Source organism: Anguilla rostrata, chromosome 3, assembly GCF_018555375.3.
Source record: "Anguilla rostrata isolate EN2019 chromosome 3, ASM1855537v3, whole genome shotgun sequence".
Lineage (NCBI taxonomy): Eukaryota > Metazoa > Chordata > Actinopteri > Anguilliformes > Anguillidae > Anguilla > Anguilla rostrata.
The window spans coordinates 37,058,620-37,076,169 of NC_057935.1; the positions used below are offsets into that span (position 1 = coordinate 37,058,620).

Consider the following 17,550-nt stretch of genomic DNA (forward strand, 5'->3'; position numbering starts at 1 on the left):
GTTTAGAGTTCTGCATGTTCTTTCAAGGGGGAAGACAGGAGGGGAGGTATAGATGACTGACATTTAGATCCAAGGAAAGTAGTCATTTCTGTTCTTCTGCAGAAACTTTCTGCAAGCCTAACTGAACAGAAATCCTCAGGATATGTACACATTGACTGAACTGAATAGTGGACAAATGGCATTGGATCTTTATTGTCTAAAAATATATAAAAACGTAGGTATTATATATATATATATTTTATACGTTCGCTGCCTTAAGATATTTTCAAACAATTGTAATCCCACTTTACTGACCACTGTTCATTAACCCAATTTAAGACATCAGTTGTTGCGCTGCAGTTCATTAAGTTCATTATAAATTTGAATATAAACAAAGTCCTTCCTGTACAGTTAAAATGGCAGTCCTATCCTTTAAATGTCACTGTCCCTCCATATGATCAAACTGCTTTCAAAAAACACATAAGTAAATATTTAAGTGGTGACATAAAATTTTGTAATGGATTAGATTCATACTAGGAACTCATGAGTTATGTAGAATTTCTTTTTCTTGGGGGAAGGGCTCGAAAAAGGGAAACACTAAGATTGATTGCTGTATATTAAAATCTTGAATTCTCCTTTTTGAAAATCATATTTAAAAAAAAAAAACATTACACAGCCTCCTATGAATAGGTGGAGTGTTTGAGTGTGGCAGGAGGTGGATTACCCTGAATGATGACGATGTCTGCCTGTGTGTTTGGTCCTTCATTTCCCAGTCTGTTGAACTTGCGGTTTACAGTGAGATGAGTGGACTGGAAATACAGAAGACAGATTGCAAATGGGGACTGCTAAGGGACCTGTGAAGTGCCTCACAGTTCACAGTAATTGCAAATTACACTTAATCTTCCAGTAGTTTAATACAGTATGTGTATTAATTAAATGTGGCCTGCTTGCCTATCAGATTTTTTTGAAGTACTGCACCTTGTACACACTCAGACATTTCAACAAGGAAATTTGAAAGCATACTTAATCACAGAAATAAGGTCAGATGTTTCCCTAGTGACACAAGGACAGTTATGACCCCGGTCAGTCATCATTTCATGAAAAATAGGGTGTTTATCTTTGTCTGTAAAACAAAATTGAAGGTAACTTTCTGCCTTGACGTCTATTCAAAATTCAGGTTCTTTCTATTCCTATCCTATGGCACAGATTTATGGTTACAAAAGCAGTCTTTAATGTAAGCCTAAACCATCATTCAGTCAAAAAATAAAATTACTCAAGTTTTATGCTCAGCCACTCACAGTAATTTGCTTTCCATTATTAAGGATACAAACATTCTATTTTTATTCTCATTTTATTTTGTTATGCACTCTGTTAATCTAGCATTGCTTTTGTTTTGAGTTTGTTTTATTAGAATGATGGAATACTAAATGAAGAAAGTTGAAAGTAGTCTAATGGCTCCACTGCAACCTCTCTGTCAGTTCAGCAGAGCAGACGAGCACATTCTCTCCTCAGAACGTGGTGAATATCTCTGCACTGAAACACAGCAGCCCATCAGGAAGCACGTTCATTGTGTGGTGGGAAAGATATTCTGGTTAGAGCCAATGTGAGGATGGAACATTGTGAAGTTTTGAATGGGTGGAGCTGCAGTATATGCTGTCAATCACTGATCCCTGCAAACCGCTCTCCGCAGCTCAGTAGTAAATCATTATAAACAGCAGTGAATCATTGAAGATGGCACTTACTGCAGCACATTTTGGGGTTCATGAAGACTCTGCTTTCCCAAATAAGATACTGCTCCAGAAGTGTGTCTGTGTTGAGATACCTAGGGTTCAGCAACAAAAATTTACTATGACAGCTGCCATTTTATTATTTTAGTTTTATATTCTCTTCATCTGAAAATGGTCATTATTTGAAAATGTAATTAATGCATTGCCTCTCAATATATATAAACCTCCTGGCTGTTTCAAAATGTATTCACCACCTCTCTGTACATTCTGTGCTCCCTGGTGACCGGTTCGTCCAGCTTCATCTACCGTAATATGGAGTCAACATGAGCATTTTAGCTATTAATTTGCAGATGGGAAAGCTCATCCATGTGATAAATGTGATTTTTGGAACGGAGTGCTTCTCATATGTGGCCTTGCCCCAGAGGAGAAGAACTGCAGAGAGCCCTCGAGGAGCTCTCTCGTGCCGAGTCGCTGAACAGTGAGCTAACGTTGCAGAAGAAACCGGGTCAGTGGCTGAGAAGAAGGGGCAAGGCGACGCTGCAGGGATGGCGCTGTGGCCGAGATGTTTTCCGCTTTGTTGCTTGTGTCTTTCGTGAAGAGACGCTGGTTCCGCTTCTCAGGTTTACTGGAGGGCCATCTTTTCAGATAAGCAGAGGATCTTTAACTTCTGTGAAGCATTGCTCTGGGTCTCCAGCTCTTACCGTGAGCTTAACCCTCTCACAGGATGGCCTGTCCTGCTCTGCTCCTGAAGCTTCTCCTCTCACAACCAGCAGAAGGCGACTGCAGGACGAATTCCTCATGTGCTCTGTGATCGTAGGGGTTTTGTTACAGCCACGTAGTTAATGGGTTCCAGACTGAAGGAACTGCTGCACGCTTTGTTGTGGGGCGATTTACGAGGAGCCGCGCCCATTTCTTACCTCGCAGTTCCCGAATCCCCTAATCCTGGGAGAAATAGCGTGAAATGAGTGTTGTCGGGGAGAGGTGTTGGCTGTTGTTGTTTCTTATTGAATGGTTGTTGCTGTGTTTTCCCCAGGTGTAGGGAATTTGCAGAGAACCTCCAGCCTGCGGGGGGCGATGACATACCAAAGAAGCAACTACGCCCTGAACACCACGTCTACATACGCTGACCCCTACCGCCTGACCCAGTACGAGCCCGCCGAGCCCAACTACGCCCGACAGGCAGCGGCGGTGGACGATGCTGCCACGCGTTCACCTTCCATAGACAGCATTCAGAAGGATCCCAGGTAGGCCATAACGCTTTCTGTCACTTTCTTTAATAACACGGCTCATTCAGCATGGTTTTTCATAGGGGTGTGCACATTTGGCTTCATGTCGCCGCAGCTGTATGAGAGTGATTCAGTCGGCAGGGATTGCAGTGTTCACTGCTTGCGTGACCCCTGTTGGCTGTCTGCGGCTTGCTCTCTGCACACATGTATGATTGGGTCTCCTTCGTCGCCCGCTCTGTGCATGTGCGGCTTGCGGCTATGGTGTGAAAACAAGCAACTGGCTGTTTTCACACCAATGTTCCAGAGGAGTTCTGCAAGTTGTCTATACTCTGACACTTTTGACATTCCAAATTCAGGTGGGATTGGATGTGCCCAATAAAAAAAATATTTAAAAACGCGCCTTTTTTGATGTTAGTCCTTGTACTCAAGAATTAACAGCACAGTTTTCGAGCACAGTCTCTTCTAAAGCCGATTGGCAAAATGTTCCCATTCCAAAGAAGCAACTATACCTGTCATCACCGCTGGTCAGTATGACAGCATTTTAATTGCAATTGTGAGTGCAGACATTAATGAGCCCTTCTCCATCGAACCCGTGCTCCGCACTTCAACCGATGGGGCTTCAAGTGTTCCACCTCCCCCCTCCTCCCTGTTCTTCAATACGGTATTGTTATTATGCTAGTTTCCAGTGAACGTTCCAAATAATGCAAAACCAGGTTTTCTGACAACAATAAATCGGGCTCCAAACTTTAGAGCCACACCACCGCACATTAGAGGCGATTATCCCAGCCGCTGTGGGTGTCTGAGGGTCGGGGGGGGGGGGGGTGGGGGGGGGGGGGCGGGGGTTTGGGGCGCTAAACACAAGCTCAATCTTCTGTGGAGGGAATATAAGCCTGTCTCCCAAACGTGGGCGGGGAAACGAGATGGCGTCGACTTCCAATAAACAGTCTGTGCCGGCCGTGCCGGTGCCTTGGGAACAGAGAAACACACACCCTTTCGCTGGTGCAGCCTGCAAGCGCTCTGGGCTGATTTAGATTAGAACAACAACAGATATTGGATTTGTGTCCTGCTCCACCTGCTACCTGAATAGCTAGGTCAACAAACGGGCCTCCAACAGGATATCTGCTGCCTTTTCACCGTGCCCCAGTGCAACGGAAGTCATGCCAGCTCGGCTCAATGTCTTTTTCGGATTTTCATGGCATCACTGTGAATGAGACTTTTTGTTTTGGCATATGTACTGCAATGAAGGTTTCCCAAACATTAGAGGTTATGAGAATCTTGATATCCAATTTTGACAATTAAAAAAAAAGCTGACATATTAGGTCTTGGTACACAATTTATTACCAAGACCTATACTTTATCATATTTTCTCAGTTTCACAAGTATTGCTTTGTTCTCAAAGGTGATCACTGAAAAGGAAAAACTTGGAAAAATTAATAGATATTCTATTAAGACCCTGGCTGCTGCTGGTTTTAGTATTGATTAATTTAAATTTAAACTGAAGGTCTGTAACTACAAAATGAGAGTAGGCTATTTAATAAAGTTTCAAACTCAGAAACACCTTCTGAATGCACTGAAAATGGAAATCGTTAGTGCTGGTACTCTCTTGAACTCTTTAGCTTGCCTTGGGTAGCAATACAAGAGCCGTTTCCTTAGGCAAGCTTCGGAGTTCAACAGAGTACCCAGCACTAATCACAAGGACAACATCTCTTCAGCTCGCAAACAGTGGTTCATATCCAAGGAGAATACAATGCCTGAAGACAAAATGGTTCAGACTGCAGCTCCCTTATGCATTTTATTGAACCCAAAGTTACCAAAGGCTAGGGCTTGTCAAAATATTATTGCAAACGCTTCCACTGCAGCCATACCCTAAATTGCCATTGTTTTCTCCTCCCAACACAAATAATAGCGCTATATCAGATTGCTTCAATGAAATTCATACCGGTTTTCTCCAGGCATTAAATAATTGGTTAGGTCAGAAGCACAACAATCATTAAATCACATCTAATGGCTCATGTGCATATTTTACACTCTCTCCTCCCACGTTTCCTTTTTTTTCCAGTCGTACATTTATAATGCCTTACGTTTCATTTGCATTAAAACAAACACTGAAAAACGGATCATCCCTGCATTTCTATTTTGCGTTTTTATCAATTTCACTACTGCAAAATGTATTTTAGGGGGTCCTGGTGAGAGCTCTTTGTTTCTGTAAAACACACACACACAAGCACACACATACACACACACAGACGGGTGACAAATTAAAGGGACGCACACACACACACACACACAGAGACGTTTGACAAATTAAAGGGAAAACATGAAGTGTTGTAGTAAGATCTTGGGCCACCACAAGCCATCAGAACAGCTTCAATGCGACTTGGCTTAGAAGTCTCTGGAACTCTACTGAACGGATGGTACACCATTCTTCCAGAAGATATTCCCTTATTTGGTGTTCTTATGATGGTGGTGGACAGCGAACCTTATCGAACCTGTGTTTTGTAGTTGTTCCTATGACCATGATATGCACATGTCGCTTTGGATAGAAGCGTCTGCTAAATAAATGTAATGTAATGTAAATATAATGACTGCGCTGTATAACATGTTGGTCCAAATGCTCCCATAGGTGTTCAAATGAGTTGAGATCTGGTGACTGCGAAGGCCATTTCATACGACTCAAATCTTCATACTCATCAAACCATTCAATAACCCCTTAAGACCACTCCCTTTAGGATAGAAATGTTTCATCATAGGATAAAGGTGACTCAGAAAAACTTTGTAGTGATTTGCACTGACCTTTCCCTCCAAGGGGACATGTGGTACCAAAACTTTTTTCCACATTTCAGTAGTGCCTATGGTTTTTGCACCACTGAACTCACAAATCTCAGATGCATTTGTCTTTGTAATGAGGGGTATATCCACTGCAACCCTACTATAATATCCCTCTCTGTGTTGTTGATGGACTATTCTTTTCTTGCTGATACAGTTTCTGCATTGACATTTTCAGTCACCTGTGGAAGAGCTGCTTTTCTGTTTTTCCTTACATATCGCACTAATGCACAAGCATCATTGTCATTGATTGTGTGCTTTCAACCATAATTTTTGACCCTATTTACTGATGTCTTTCCCATAGATCTAAATGCAGATGTCACTTGTTCCTATTGAAACATTAACCAGTTGAACAGTATTTGTGACTGAAGCTCCTGCCTTCCGTGCCCCAATGTCAGAGTCACTTAGATCACTCTTGCCATCTTGATCCAAAATCAAGGTCAACTGGGCATGCTCATCATTTTTATACATGCCACAGGGCATGATAGGATTTTAATTGCTTAATCGTATCATGCAGTAAACCTGCATGGAAGCATTGACATTCATTTTGCTTCTCTACTCACTTACTCAGGTTTTTCATTTAATTCGTCACCTGTCTGTGTGTGTGTATATATAAATGCCATTCATGTTTAATTCTAGACATATACAGATAATTTCTTATTGGCAAATTATTCATAGGGTCTCCCAAACAACAAAAGCTAGTAACCTAAACCAGTAGGCCTTTTCAGTGCACTATTATAAAGTATTTTTCCTGGGGTTTAAAATGTATTTATTTATTTTAGATATTTTAAATTATGCAGCTGCTTCGTTCAGACAGCGAAGATGGCTTACTGATTTGTCTAGATGAATCCTAATGCCTTATGCTTATTCAGCTGTGCCTTTCAGAGAAAGTTAAAATGGATGACAGGGGCGCAATCCATAGGTCTCCAGCCTCAGACTCAACTCCCTCCGAGAGACATTAGTGTGGTCCATATAAAATTATGACGTTTACAGAAACTGCACGCTTGATGCCTGTAGCTAGAAGTCACGCTTCACCCTGGAGGCAAATTCATTTGCAGTATCAGAGGTAGAAACCCTGAGAAAATAAACAAATAACTATGAGAAGTGGTTAAAGTTAGATGTGTGATGTGTATACAAACTTAAAAGTTTTTAAGGGTATTTGATCACAGAATAAAGCCAGCTTGTTATATTGCTTAATTAATGATTTTATAAAGGTGAATTCCTGAGCACCCAAGATTAAAGTATGCAATTTTAATTCATGTACATTCAAAAAATGTCACTGACATTGGGAGAGTTATATTTTAATTTAGCGTGGATATGATTTTCATTTTATGAGACTTATGAGTTTTCCCCCTGCGAGTTAATATAAAACGAGCCCTTGTGTTTTTCTTCCAGAGAGTTTGCCTGGCGAGACCCCGACTTGCCCGAAGTCATTCACATGCTGCAGCATCAGTTTCCCTCCGTGCAGGCCAACGCCGCCGCCTACCTGCAGCACCTGTGCTTCGGAGATAATGGAGTCAAAGCCGAGGTACTGTCTACCCAGCATGCCAAGGGACGGCACCCTTTCGAGCGCGACGCGGCCCTCTGAGTAGGGCCTCGCCCATCTTCTCCACTCCGTGTGCCCTTATTCAGGCTGGTGTGTCACGGCTGAGCTGGCTGCTGCCATTGCTGGTCGAGTGGCTTCCTGGGAAACTGGCTCCGCTAATCATTTCTGCACTTGCCCACAGGAGGTCTGGGGCGGACACAAGCTCCTGAGAGCTTCTCTTTTCAAATGCATACACTCGCATGCAAACACACACGCACATGCATGCAAACAAACACATACGTATGCAAACGTACACACGTGCAAGCAAGAGCACGCGCACGCATGCAAGCGCACACACACATGCACCCGCATGCATATTCTCATGGATAAACACAGTGTACGCATACATACATGCGCACATACACATGCACACACGTACATATTCTCATGGATAAACACAGTGTACACGTACATACATGTGCACACACACATGCACCCGCATGCATATTCTCATGGATAAACACAGTGTACACATACATGCAAGTGCACATACACATGCACGCACATGCATTTTCTCATGGGTAAACACAGTGTACACGTACATGCAAGCGCACACGCACATGCACGCACATGCATTTTCTCATGGATAAACACAGTGTACACGTACATACATGTGCACTCACACATTTCATGTGAAAATATGCTCTTGCAACACGCACACAGACACACACACACAGTCACACTTCACAGTTCAATTCAGTTAGTCCAAATAAATGCTCACCAATCAGCCATCAGTCATGAATCGTGATTGAGAATGTCTAAAGCTTTCACTCTGCAGTCGTTTAGCATTTTAAAAAGTTAAGGACAAGTGCTGGCATTTCACTCGCTTTCTTTCATTGTGGGCTTTCAGAATTTGCCAATTGACCGTTCCCAAAGAGATTTTGGTACTCTGTGTTCTCATTTCAATGCTTGCATGATTACAAATTCTCCAACAACATCCCTTTTTGGGTCTTATTACAGCTTCTGGAAGTCTAAGGGACCGCATGTTCATTCAATTAAATGAGCTTTTTAGCATCATTTGTGGCAGATGTATTGCATCTACCTGCATGTTAGCAGTGTTCACATCGTTTGCGGTTTTACAAAACTACGTATCCTGTGTGAATATGGTCAAAACATTTGACTAATGCTGCTCCGCATGCTTGAGACCACTGTTACACTGTCACAGTGTTGGATAACCCTCAGATGAGGGGATGTTGAAAATGCGGTTTTCCATCTACTTGTTTAAGTGGAACCAGGTGCAGAAGCCTGTGGTGTGATAGACTGCTGCATAATGCACTGACACAGATAAATCATTCGTGCCGCCGAACATAATTTCTTCTCTATGGTCCATTACGAAGAAATGAGCGAGGGGTTTTCTTTCAGGCAAATCAGTTCCTTTCGCGAAAGAGGGCTCTCTTCTGAATGCCTCTGCAGGTGTGCCGGCTCGGCGGGATTAAGCACCTGGTGGATCTGCTGGACCACAAAGCTCTGGAGGTCCAGCGCAACGCCTGCGGGGCCCTGCGGAACCTGGTCTACGGGAAAGCCACCGACGACAACAAGATCGCCGTGAGGAATGCGGGCGGGGTCCCCGCCCTGCTTCGGCTGCTGAGGAAGAGCGCGGACACGGAAGTGCGGGAGCTGGTCACCGGTACGTCCGTCTCTCCGTCCGTCTGTCTGTCCCTCCCCAGGGCCTCTCTTAGCTCCGCTCCACACGCCGCGGCCTGCCTTCCTTCTCCGGCTCGGTCGGCCATCTGGTACATCCACAGAGGTGCTTCTGCAGGCGGCACGATTATGACTCACCCATTATTCGCCCAGCGGAGAGCCCGGGCAGAACTGTTTTTTGTTGTGGGGAAAACGGTGAGACCCGTGACCAAATGAAACGGGCGAGGCTGATTCATCCTCCTGAGGACGCCAGGCTGCGATGGAGCAAAGCTGCCATCCAGACTGCTTTCCAGACCCCTCGTGCCAGCCAGGGTGTGGGAGTGCGGAGTGCAAAGTGCGCATCCAAGATTGTGGAACGTGGGCTGTAAAGTATGGGATATGGACTATGTAGTGTGGCAGTACAGTGCATTTCAGGTTGTAGAGTGTGGTAGGGTTGGATTGTGAGTGTAGGGTGTGAGTGTGAGTGGATTGTGCGTATGGGTGGTGTAAAGTGGTTTGCATTAGGTTAATGTGGATTGTGCAGTTGTGTGGTATGATGACATAGGGTGTGAGCTCATAGTCGTCTAGTCTTGATGAGCAATCCTGATCTCAGTCCTCTAACTAGCCAGGTTTACATACAATGAGTGGCACAAAGATTACAGTGGCCCTGCTGGTGTCGCTGACAGCCATGGACCAGGCTGGTGGCTGGGGGACGGCTGCTAAATTTATCTCTACCGTTTCATACGTCTTGCTCAGCTTTGAGCCTGGCAAACATGCCCTAGGGACTTGTATGTGTTCAAAGGCATTTCAGTTCTTGAGACATTTGGGACGCTGCCAAGTTCTGGAACTGCAAATGAAGGCATCTTGATCAGCAGGAGCGGTCATTATTGATTAAATAATAAAATATATGCCATTATATTGGTTGGTGCAGTAGAAGTGTGAGCAATCTATTTTGCCATGGATATGGGCATTTTATGAGGAAATAATTCCATGTGGTCCTGTGAGTGTTTTGGAATTGGAAAAAGCGTGTAGCAGGTGGCCCTGGCACCAATATAAAGCGGACCAGCTGCACCATAGAGGACGGGGTGCAGAGACGCACGCTCCTGCTCCACTCTACATGCAGATCCAGGTCTGGTTCTGTATAGAAGGACGGAGGTCAGGCTGACTTTTCCTTCGCTCCAAGTTTTTCAGTCATTTTTGTGCCATAATCACTTAAAACCCAGTTATCTGGACATGGATATTCTTTCAAGATAATTGAGTGTTGATGGGCCCACCAAGATGGATAATTAGGCAGTCATCAAGAACGTCTTCTCTGGTTGATGAGTCGTATCCAGTGACCCTCACAAACTGTTTTCAGTCACACTTCTCAAAATCCTGAAGTTGCGAGTCTAATTGGGACAGACAGGAATTGCGTGCCCGTACTTCCTGAACACATTTTAGGCTTTGAGTCTGGTTTTCATAACGATGAGAACACCTTAGTGCTCATTGCATGTAATGCATGGAAAGGGAGAGTAACAAGGTGCTCCGTGAACCCGAGGAAAATTGCCTGAAGCGAAGAAGGAGAATCCAAAGCTCTCCGATAAGAGTATTGCTGAAGTGAGAGAAATGTGAATGATAGTACTTACAGTACTGCATTTCCCAGGTTTCCAAAGAACTCTTTTGTGAAAGAGCAGGCAAAATACCTTTTATCATATTGGCGTAATGCGCAGGGATATTTAAAGCATTAAACGAACACAAAACAAGAATGGCTTGTGCATTTCGTCCCCACGGGTGTTCGTCTTCCACCTCTCCTCTCTCGCATAATGGTGTCCCGGACACCTGGGAAGTGAGCTCTTTCATATTTCTCTCCATTTTTCAAGACTCTTCAAGAGTCAGTGAGCTTTGGATTCCCATTTTTCAGTTCAGTTCATTTTTTTGAGTTGCGCATAACTTCAATGTAAAAGCACAAATCCTGTTGGGTGTTCATCATTAAGTCACTGGGACTGAATTGAATTCCAGATACTGGAGGATGGAGTGTCAGCACAGCCTGTCCAGGACTGACATCAGGTGAAGGAGGGATATTTTAGTTAGTTGGGGGGGGGGGGGGGGAGACTAGTAGGGGCCTATACATGCATGTAAGGAATTGCATAACATATGCAGCTGATTGTGTACTGAAGTAGTTCAGTACAGGGATCTTGCGCAATAGCTCGACGCCTGCAGCCCCATCCAGGTTTGATGCCTGGAGACATCTGGTTCAGCGCCAGGTTCCCTAACCACTTCTGAGACGCACCGTTAGCAGTGTTTACCTCCAATCTGTAGACGTCAGTCCTCATTTTAGTTTACAAGTTTGGCTGGTTCCGTAGTCTTAGGTGGGCACTCTCAGCTGGTTTGTTTATAAATTCCATGTACTTGCGGGGAACACTTTGCAAGTTGTAAAGGAGCAGTCTAGTGCTTTCTACTTTCAGGCTGCTCTGGCATGGTGGTGTATGGTTCTTCAATGAATCAATTTCAATTATCAATGAATCCCTGAAGGGTCAGCAATAAAGCCAGCCTTTAGAGAGAGGATGTGCATTAGTGTACATTAGCAGGGTTGGCAAGGTTTTGTTTTGTTTGGTTTCTGCAGGTAACTCCTAGTCTGAACACAAAGAAAAGATATTTGCACGCTGTTGCCAAATGCTCTGCTTTATTAAACAAAGTTTACGTTCAAATGACCTTCATCAGAGCATACAAAATAGACAATGGATAGGTAGGAGAAATGGCTTTCCATCCCATTCCCTTAATCAGCAGTGTGCGCAACACACCTTTGCACACTATGTGGAGCACATCCTCTTGGGAATTGTAGTTTTACACAAACAATTGTAATAATTTAACAGAAAACATTGCAAACATCAGTTCATGAGAGTGAAAAAAACCGCACAAACGCTCTAGAAATCATGACGCTAGCCCGACTCCTTTTTCCCGTTATGCAGGCTATCATCTAAGGACTACTGAACTTGAGTTATAGTAGAAGTGCGCTGCCGGGCCACACTGACAGCACACGCAGACTGCAAGGCTCCGGCCTACCCGAGTAAATGCTTGTGAATGACAAGTCGGGAAGTTAAAGTGATGAATTAAACCCTCCCCAATTATACGCTGCCACACATAACTCATTTTTAGTTGCCGCTTGCACAGTTGGCACCCAACCTGGGATGCCCGTCACATCAACACGCTCCGTGGGAGTGCCTTAAGCCCAGTGTTAACTGCATATATATGCTGACATACAAATGGGTTCATAGGGCTGGAGGGATAACAGTCTGAACTGTCTCTCCCTCCGCACACGTCCCACTGGAGAGTTTTAGCACATTAATCCTGCATTCTTTACCAAGCTCTTTCAGCTCGTATACGTCCACCACCGCGATGGACCGTCCCCCCAGCCGAAACGCACTCTTTCATCTCATCACTTCTTCCTTTAGAATGCTAATGCAGCCTATGGGTCCTACAGTATCTATGGTATGTAGATATCTATATTTGTAGCATTGGTCTTCCGCTGTAGTCTTCCACTGCTTTGAGGGCCATTAATTGTGCACCCTGGCCTCGGTCGTAGGACATGGAGTTCACTCTGGGGGTCAGAAATGGCGGTGTGGCTGCCTGGAGTGAAGTCACTGTGTTAAAAAGGCATGGTAATTACACCTTTCAATGAAGCCAAGGGATAAACCACAGAACCCATTAACGTGCAGAAACACACAGAGGACTGGCTGAGTGAGTTCTTTAGAAGGCCCTTAATGAAAAGTAGGGGCCTGAGCCCTTCAAAGGATCAATGCTGCATATACTTTGTTTCATTATTTATTTATGCGGCAGGTGGCTTTTTTTCAGGTTGATATACCATACCGTGTGTTGGCTGCACTGTAGAATACACACGAGCCCAGTCGTTCAATTCATTCAGAATACCGAGCCACAACAGAACCTACAGTACCCTACAGTAACGCATTTCATAAGATCAGTGACATAGATATGATTGCAGAATAGAAAAGCCAATTTATTATACGGACAGTGAATGAAATATGATTCCCAATTATCAGTCCGTGAACGTGGCTCGTTGACTGCATAACTGGAGAGGGTAGAGTGGGCTGGCAGGGGTGGGGGAGGTGCAGCAGAGTACAGCTAGCTGCTTTCACTCCCAACTCCCTCAACAGAGCCCTTTCACGGCACTCTCGAACGCGCACTCCTGCCACACTTCCTTTTTAACGGAGAGTCCCCTCAAAGGGGCTTAATTAATTTGTAAAGAGGGAATTTGAGATAAGGAATGCAATTACCGCGATTGTTGTTCCTTCCTCTGCCTCGTGCTTCCCGCCATTATCATCACTGTGATGTGAACAGAACATACAGTACGTCCCTACAGCTTGCCCTCTACCTGCTACCCTCTGGTGGGCAACAGAGTCTTCGGATAACCAGTCGATGAGAGAAATGGGCTCATTTTGTGTAGCCTTGCCAGTCCTGTGCAGATTGGCATTGTGCAGTTCCATCTGGGAACGTTGTTCTCCGTTTCTGTGGTTAGACAGGATAACGGGATTGGCTGGAGGATTTATTTGGGAAACCTTGTTGTACTGGGGCAGGGACCTGAAACACACAGCTGTGTCTGAGTACTTAAGCAGAGAGCAGAATCATCTGTGGAGCATTACACATGGCTCACTGGTGGCGGTGCTCTATATATATCTGTCTGTCTTTGTCAGCGTTCAAGTAATTTTCCCTCATTGCTGTAGGAAATTGTTAATCATTTTATTATTCCGGACCATTATTCAGTCAGTGCAGCCGCGGGAGCGTCACGCTTCCGTGTCACCGCATTTGAGTCCTCGCAAATTTGTTGTTAGCCTGGCTCGTGAGTTAGCGCTCTTGTTTACGCCAGTGACGATCGCACCGTATCGCACTGTGCAATTCATACCAGTGCTGTTAGCCAGCGATTGAAAAGTGTCACCTCATTGCAAATACGCGGCCACTTCGCCTTCTGTACGCACAGCCGATCGTTCTTTCTCTTTTTGTGTTTGGGTGCATTTTGAAACTGGCCTCGTCTGAATTGATTTCTACCTTTTGACCCTTGAATATTGGCCATGTTAGGGATTTGTTCATTATTATAATTTTAATACTTGCATGTAAATACACATAAATATCACCCCAAAATCCTCCCCATAGGTGGAATGCTGGTTAATGTTTTCATTTAGCGATTTGGGAGATGCTCTTATCCATACCAACTTATAAAATGTACACAAAAAGGCATGATTAAGTGAACAGACAACTTAGTTATAAATGTCACAACTAATAGTAACGGTCATTGTATTACATTTTTGCCATAGTAGGTGCTTGTGTGTTATGGAACTGATGGCCATCCTCTGGACTGCTGGCATTCTCCATGTAGCAGTTAATAATGTTTGGGTCAGCAGCAAAGGTGGACATTCCAGGGGTCAGAAAGTAAAAGTCCTGCCATGTATTTCATCCACCCCTGAACTCAGCCAGCTGATTTTGCTCTACGTCCTGGCTGAAGAATGGTGCTCATTAGCAAATCCAAGTGACTGGAACAAAATCCTGGAATGAACTTTTACTTTCTGAACCTGGATTGTCCACCTCTGGTCAGCAGTGCCTGTGATGGTGTCATTGCGGTTAACAGGACGGGTAAGGTGATGTGATGTGCACTAGCGATAGGGAATACCCATGTGTGCAGATGTGCGCTGGAGATGGTACGAATGCAGAGTTACAGTAATCAGTGGGATTAGCTGCAGCACACGTCCCCAGCCTCCTCCGCTGTTCCACTTCGCCACTCATATGCAATTAAACCCCCGAATGCACAAAGCCCCACGCGCGCACTGTGAACGCACACACACCCACACACACGCGCGCACACGCTGTGAATGCATACACACACACTCGCGTTGCGAACTTGCATGCACACACACGTTGTCAACACACACAGGCACACACGTACACGTTGTGAATGCACACGCATGCACACACACACACACACATGTTGTGAATGCACACGCATACACACACACACACACGCATACACACACACACACACACACACACACGCATGCACACATACACACACACACACACACACACACACACACGCACACACGCGTGCACACATGCACACATACACAGACACACACACACGCATGCACACACACACACACACACACACACACACACCGACTGACAGGCAGCCCCTCCGTCCTGTCAGTCAGCTGGAGCTGCGTTCTCCAAGGTTACGGCTGGAGAGCCGTGAGGTTAAGCCCCTCAGTAGCGCAGATCTAATTTGCAGAACTGACGCAAGCCACCTAATCCAGAGCAGATGTTTCATTTACATTTAACCTTACACTGTGATGGATGACCATCATCGTTATCCAAAGTAAATTCATATGTGAAAGATTGACATTGCATGATTTATTTAATCAAAGTTTCCTTTTTATCTTTATCCGCTGTTCACTGGTTTGCATGTTAGTATGTTGTGATTTACGGTTCACGTTATTTACAACAGCGTTTAACCGTACAATACCAGAGCACTTGACATTTATTAGCATCATTTTCTGAAGTGCATGTATTTATTTTTACTGCAGATTCATATGTGAGGAGTTTTTAACTGAGCTGCAGCTCCTTGTCACACTGCAGAGATCCTGCAGTGATGAATGTGTGAGCTTTACGTGTGTGTGTGTGTGTGTGTGAGCTTTATGTGTGTGTGTGTGTGTGTGTGTGTGTGTGTGAGAGCTTTGTGTGTGTGTGTGTGTGTGAGAGCTTTGTGTGTGTGTGTGTGTGTGTGGGTTCTCATCGCTCGGACAGATTATTCTCCCGCTGCGTGATCCACAGCCGGGCCGGGCTATAAAACGGGCCGCCGGGGGAAAGTTAAGCGAGTGTGACGGCTGACACGGCCCGGGTTTATGTGCCCATCTCTAAGCCACCCCTTTGCTCACCGGGTCGTCTTCCGCAGGGGTGTCTTGGAACCTTCTCCTACGAGCGTGAAGATGACAATCATTCGTGACGCCTTAAGCACGCTGACGAACACTGTGATCATCCCTCACTCCGGGTGGAGCAGCTCCGCCTTCGACGACGAGCACAAGCTCAAATTCCACTCCTCGCTCGTCCTGCGCAACACCAGCGGCTGCCTCAGGTAGCGTACCCTCTCCGGACAGGTTTTAAACAACATCGCCACCTTGTGGCCATTTTGAGACATTTCGGACCAAGGCATAAATAACTGACAACATACTGTTTGTTTTTTTTTACCTTGCAAGCCATAATAATTGCCTACTGTTTGCGGTGAGGCTTTCAGGATATATGGAAATATATGCAGTGCCACCTTCTGTATTTGGAATTCTGAACTGACATTCTCTCTGGCTCTTGCAAATGTTACACAATGTTATAGCGATATTCTCACCATTTAAGGTATGAAACAGAAATTACAGTGTAAAATGTGCACTCAGGCAACATTAACGTGTGGTTAGGAACATGCCCATGTTTCCTGTACATTGGCCAGCCCCAAATAGCATGGTTGGCTATCCCCCAGCCAGAACCAATCAAGCCGATGATGCCACCTCTTGCCACTACTGTGTGATATTGCACCTCTTCTGGTGTACAAAACAAAGCACATTTTACTACCTCAGGGATATTGGAACTCTAATTCTTTTATTTAACAACCTTCATAAACGTGTCAAGCAAGGGCAGAAGTCCTTTGGGGGAGCAGTAGGCTATCGAAGTTATGAATATTTATAATCTTATGAATATTTCGGTTGAACCACTGGCCAGAGATAACCTGAATAATTTGAAAGTGTATGCTGAAATATCAGACAGTCTGAGAGAGATGGAGTCTGCTGGCACACCTTTGCCAGGAGAAGATAAAAACTGAAAAAGCCATAGAAAAGCAAAGCACTGCAAAATATATTTGGCAAGCACACAGCTATTGCTACATTTTACCTTTTGCATTTAGTAGACAGTATATTAGGGCGTTCTCCAGCATTCAATGCAGTGAATGGTGAGGGGAGCGAAGCAGTTTTTTGTTGTACTTTCTATTTCAACAGCAATAGCAAAAATACAGTTGCCAGAATTCCCTTCCTCGCATTAGTCCGTAGATGCACAGGTCTTTACTGGAGCGACTGCCCTCATTAATGTACAAAACTACCTGAAAGCTGGGGCCGTACAGCCTCTGCAAACATAATGCCACTGTACAAGCTGGTTTGGAGTAACCTGAAGTCTGTTTCCTTGCTTTTGGCTAATAATATCGTCTTTGCTCACCAAGAGTGTAAGGGCTAATTAAAAACACACAAAAAAACTGTAATAATATCAAAAAGGTCCAGAAAGTGACCTATCCCTTTAAAGTAGCGTAGAGTGGCGCATAGAGACCAGGGTGTAGTTTTCTTTCTGAGTGTGGCCATTTTTCCTTTGTGGAAGTCTTCTCTATTCCCGTCCTCCCCTCTTGGTGATGGGTTTGTCGCTCTCTCTGGGTGGCCGGCGCGTATTTCATTGATGAGGCGCTCCCCTGCTGGGTGAGCCTTCCCCACCTCGCCTCCTCTTTGGCCGGCTCCCCTTATCGGACCAGACAGTGGTTTATATTACGCGCCGGGGCTACTCGATCAGCCGGAATCCT

At 44.8% G+C, this 17,550-nt stretch overlaps 1 protein-coding gene across 1 annotated transcript in view; it reads left to right on the top strand.

Annotated features, from left to right (window-relative positions):
* pkp4 (plakophilin 4) overlaps positions 1-17,550 on the top strand; it is an 89,651-nt gene that overhangs the window by 57,432 nt on the left and 14,669 nt on the right. Inside the window, exons 9-14 of the mRNA XM_064327389.1 lie at positions 2,740-2,950; positions 7,154-7,286; positions 8,757-8,974; positions 9,332-9,348; positions 9,989-9,998; positions 15,928-16,080. Of these exons, the coding sequence (XP_064183459.1) occupies positions 2,740-2,950; positions 7,154-7,286; positions 8,757-8,974; positions 9,332-9,348; positions 9,989-9,998; positions 15,928-16,080 (742 nt within the window). The remainder of the gene's footprint in view (positions 1-2,739; positions 2,951-7,153; positions 7,287-8,756; positions 8,975-9,331; positions 9,349-9,988; positions 9,999-15,927; positions 16,081-17,550) is intronic.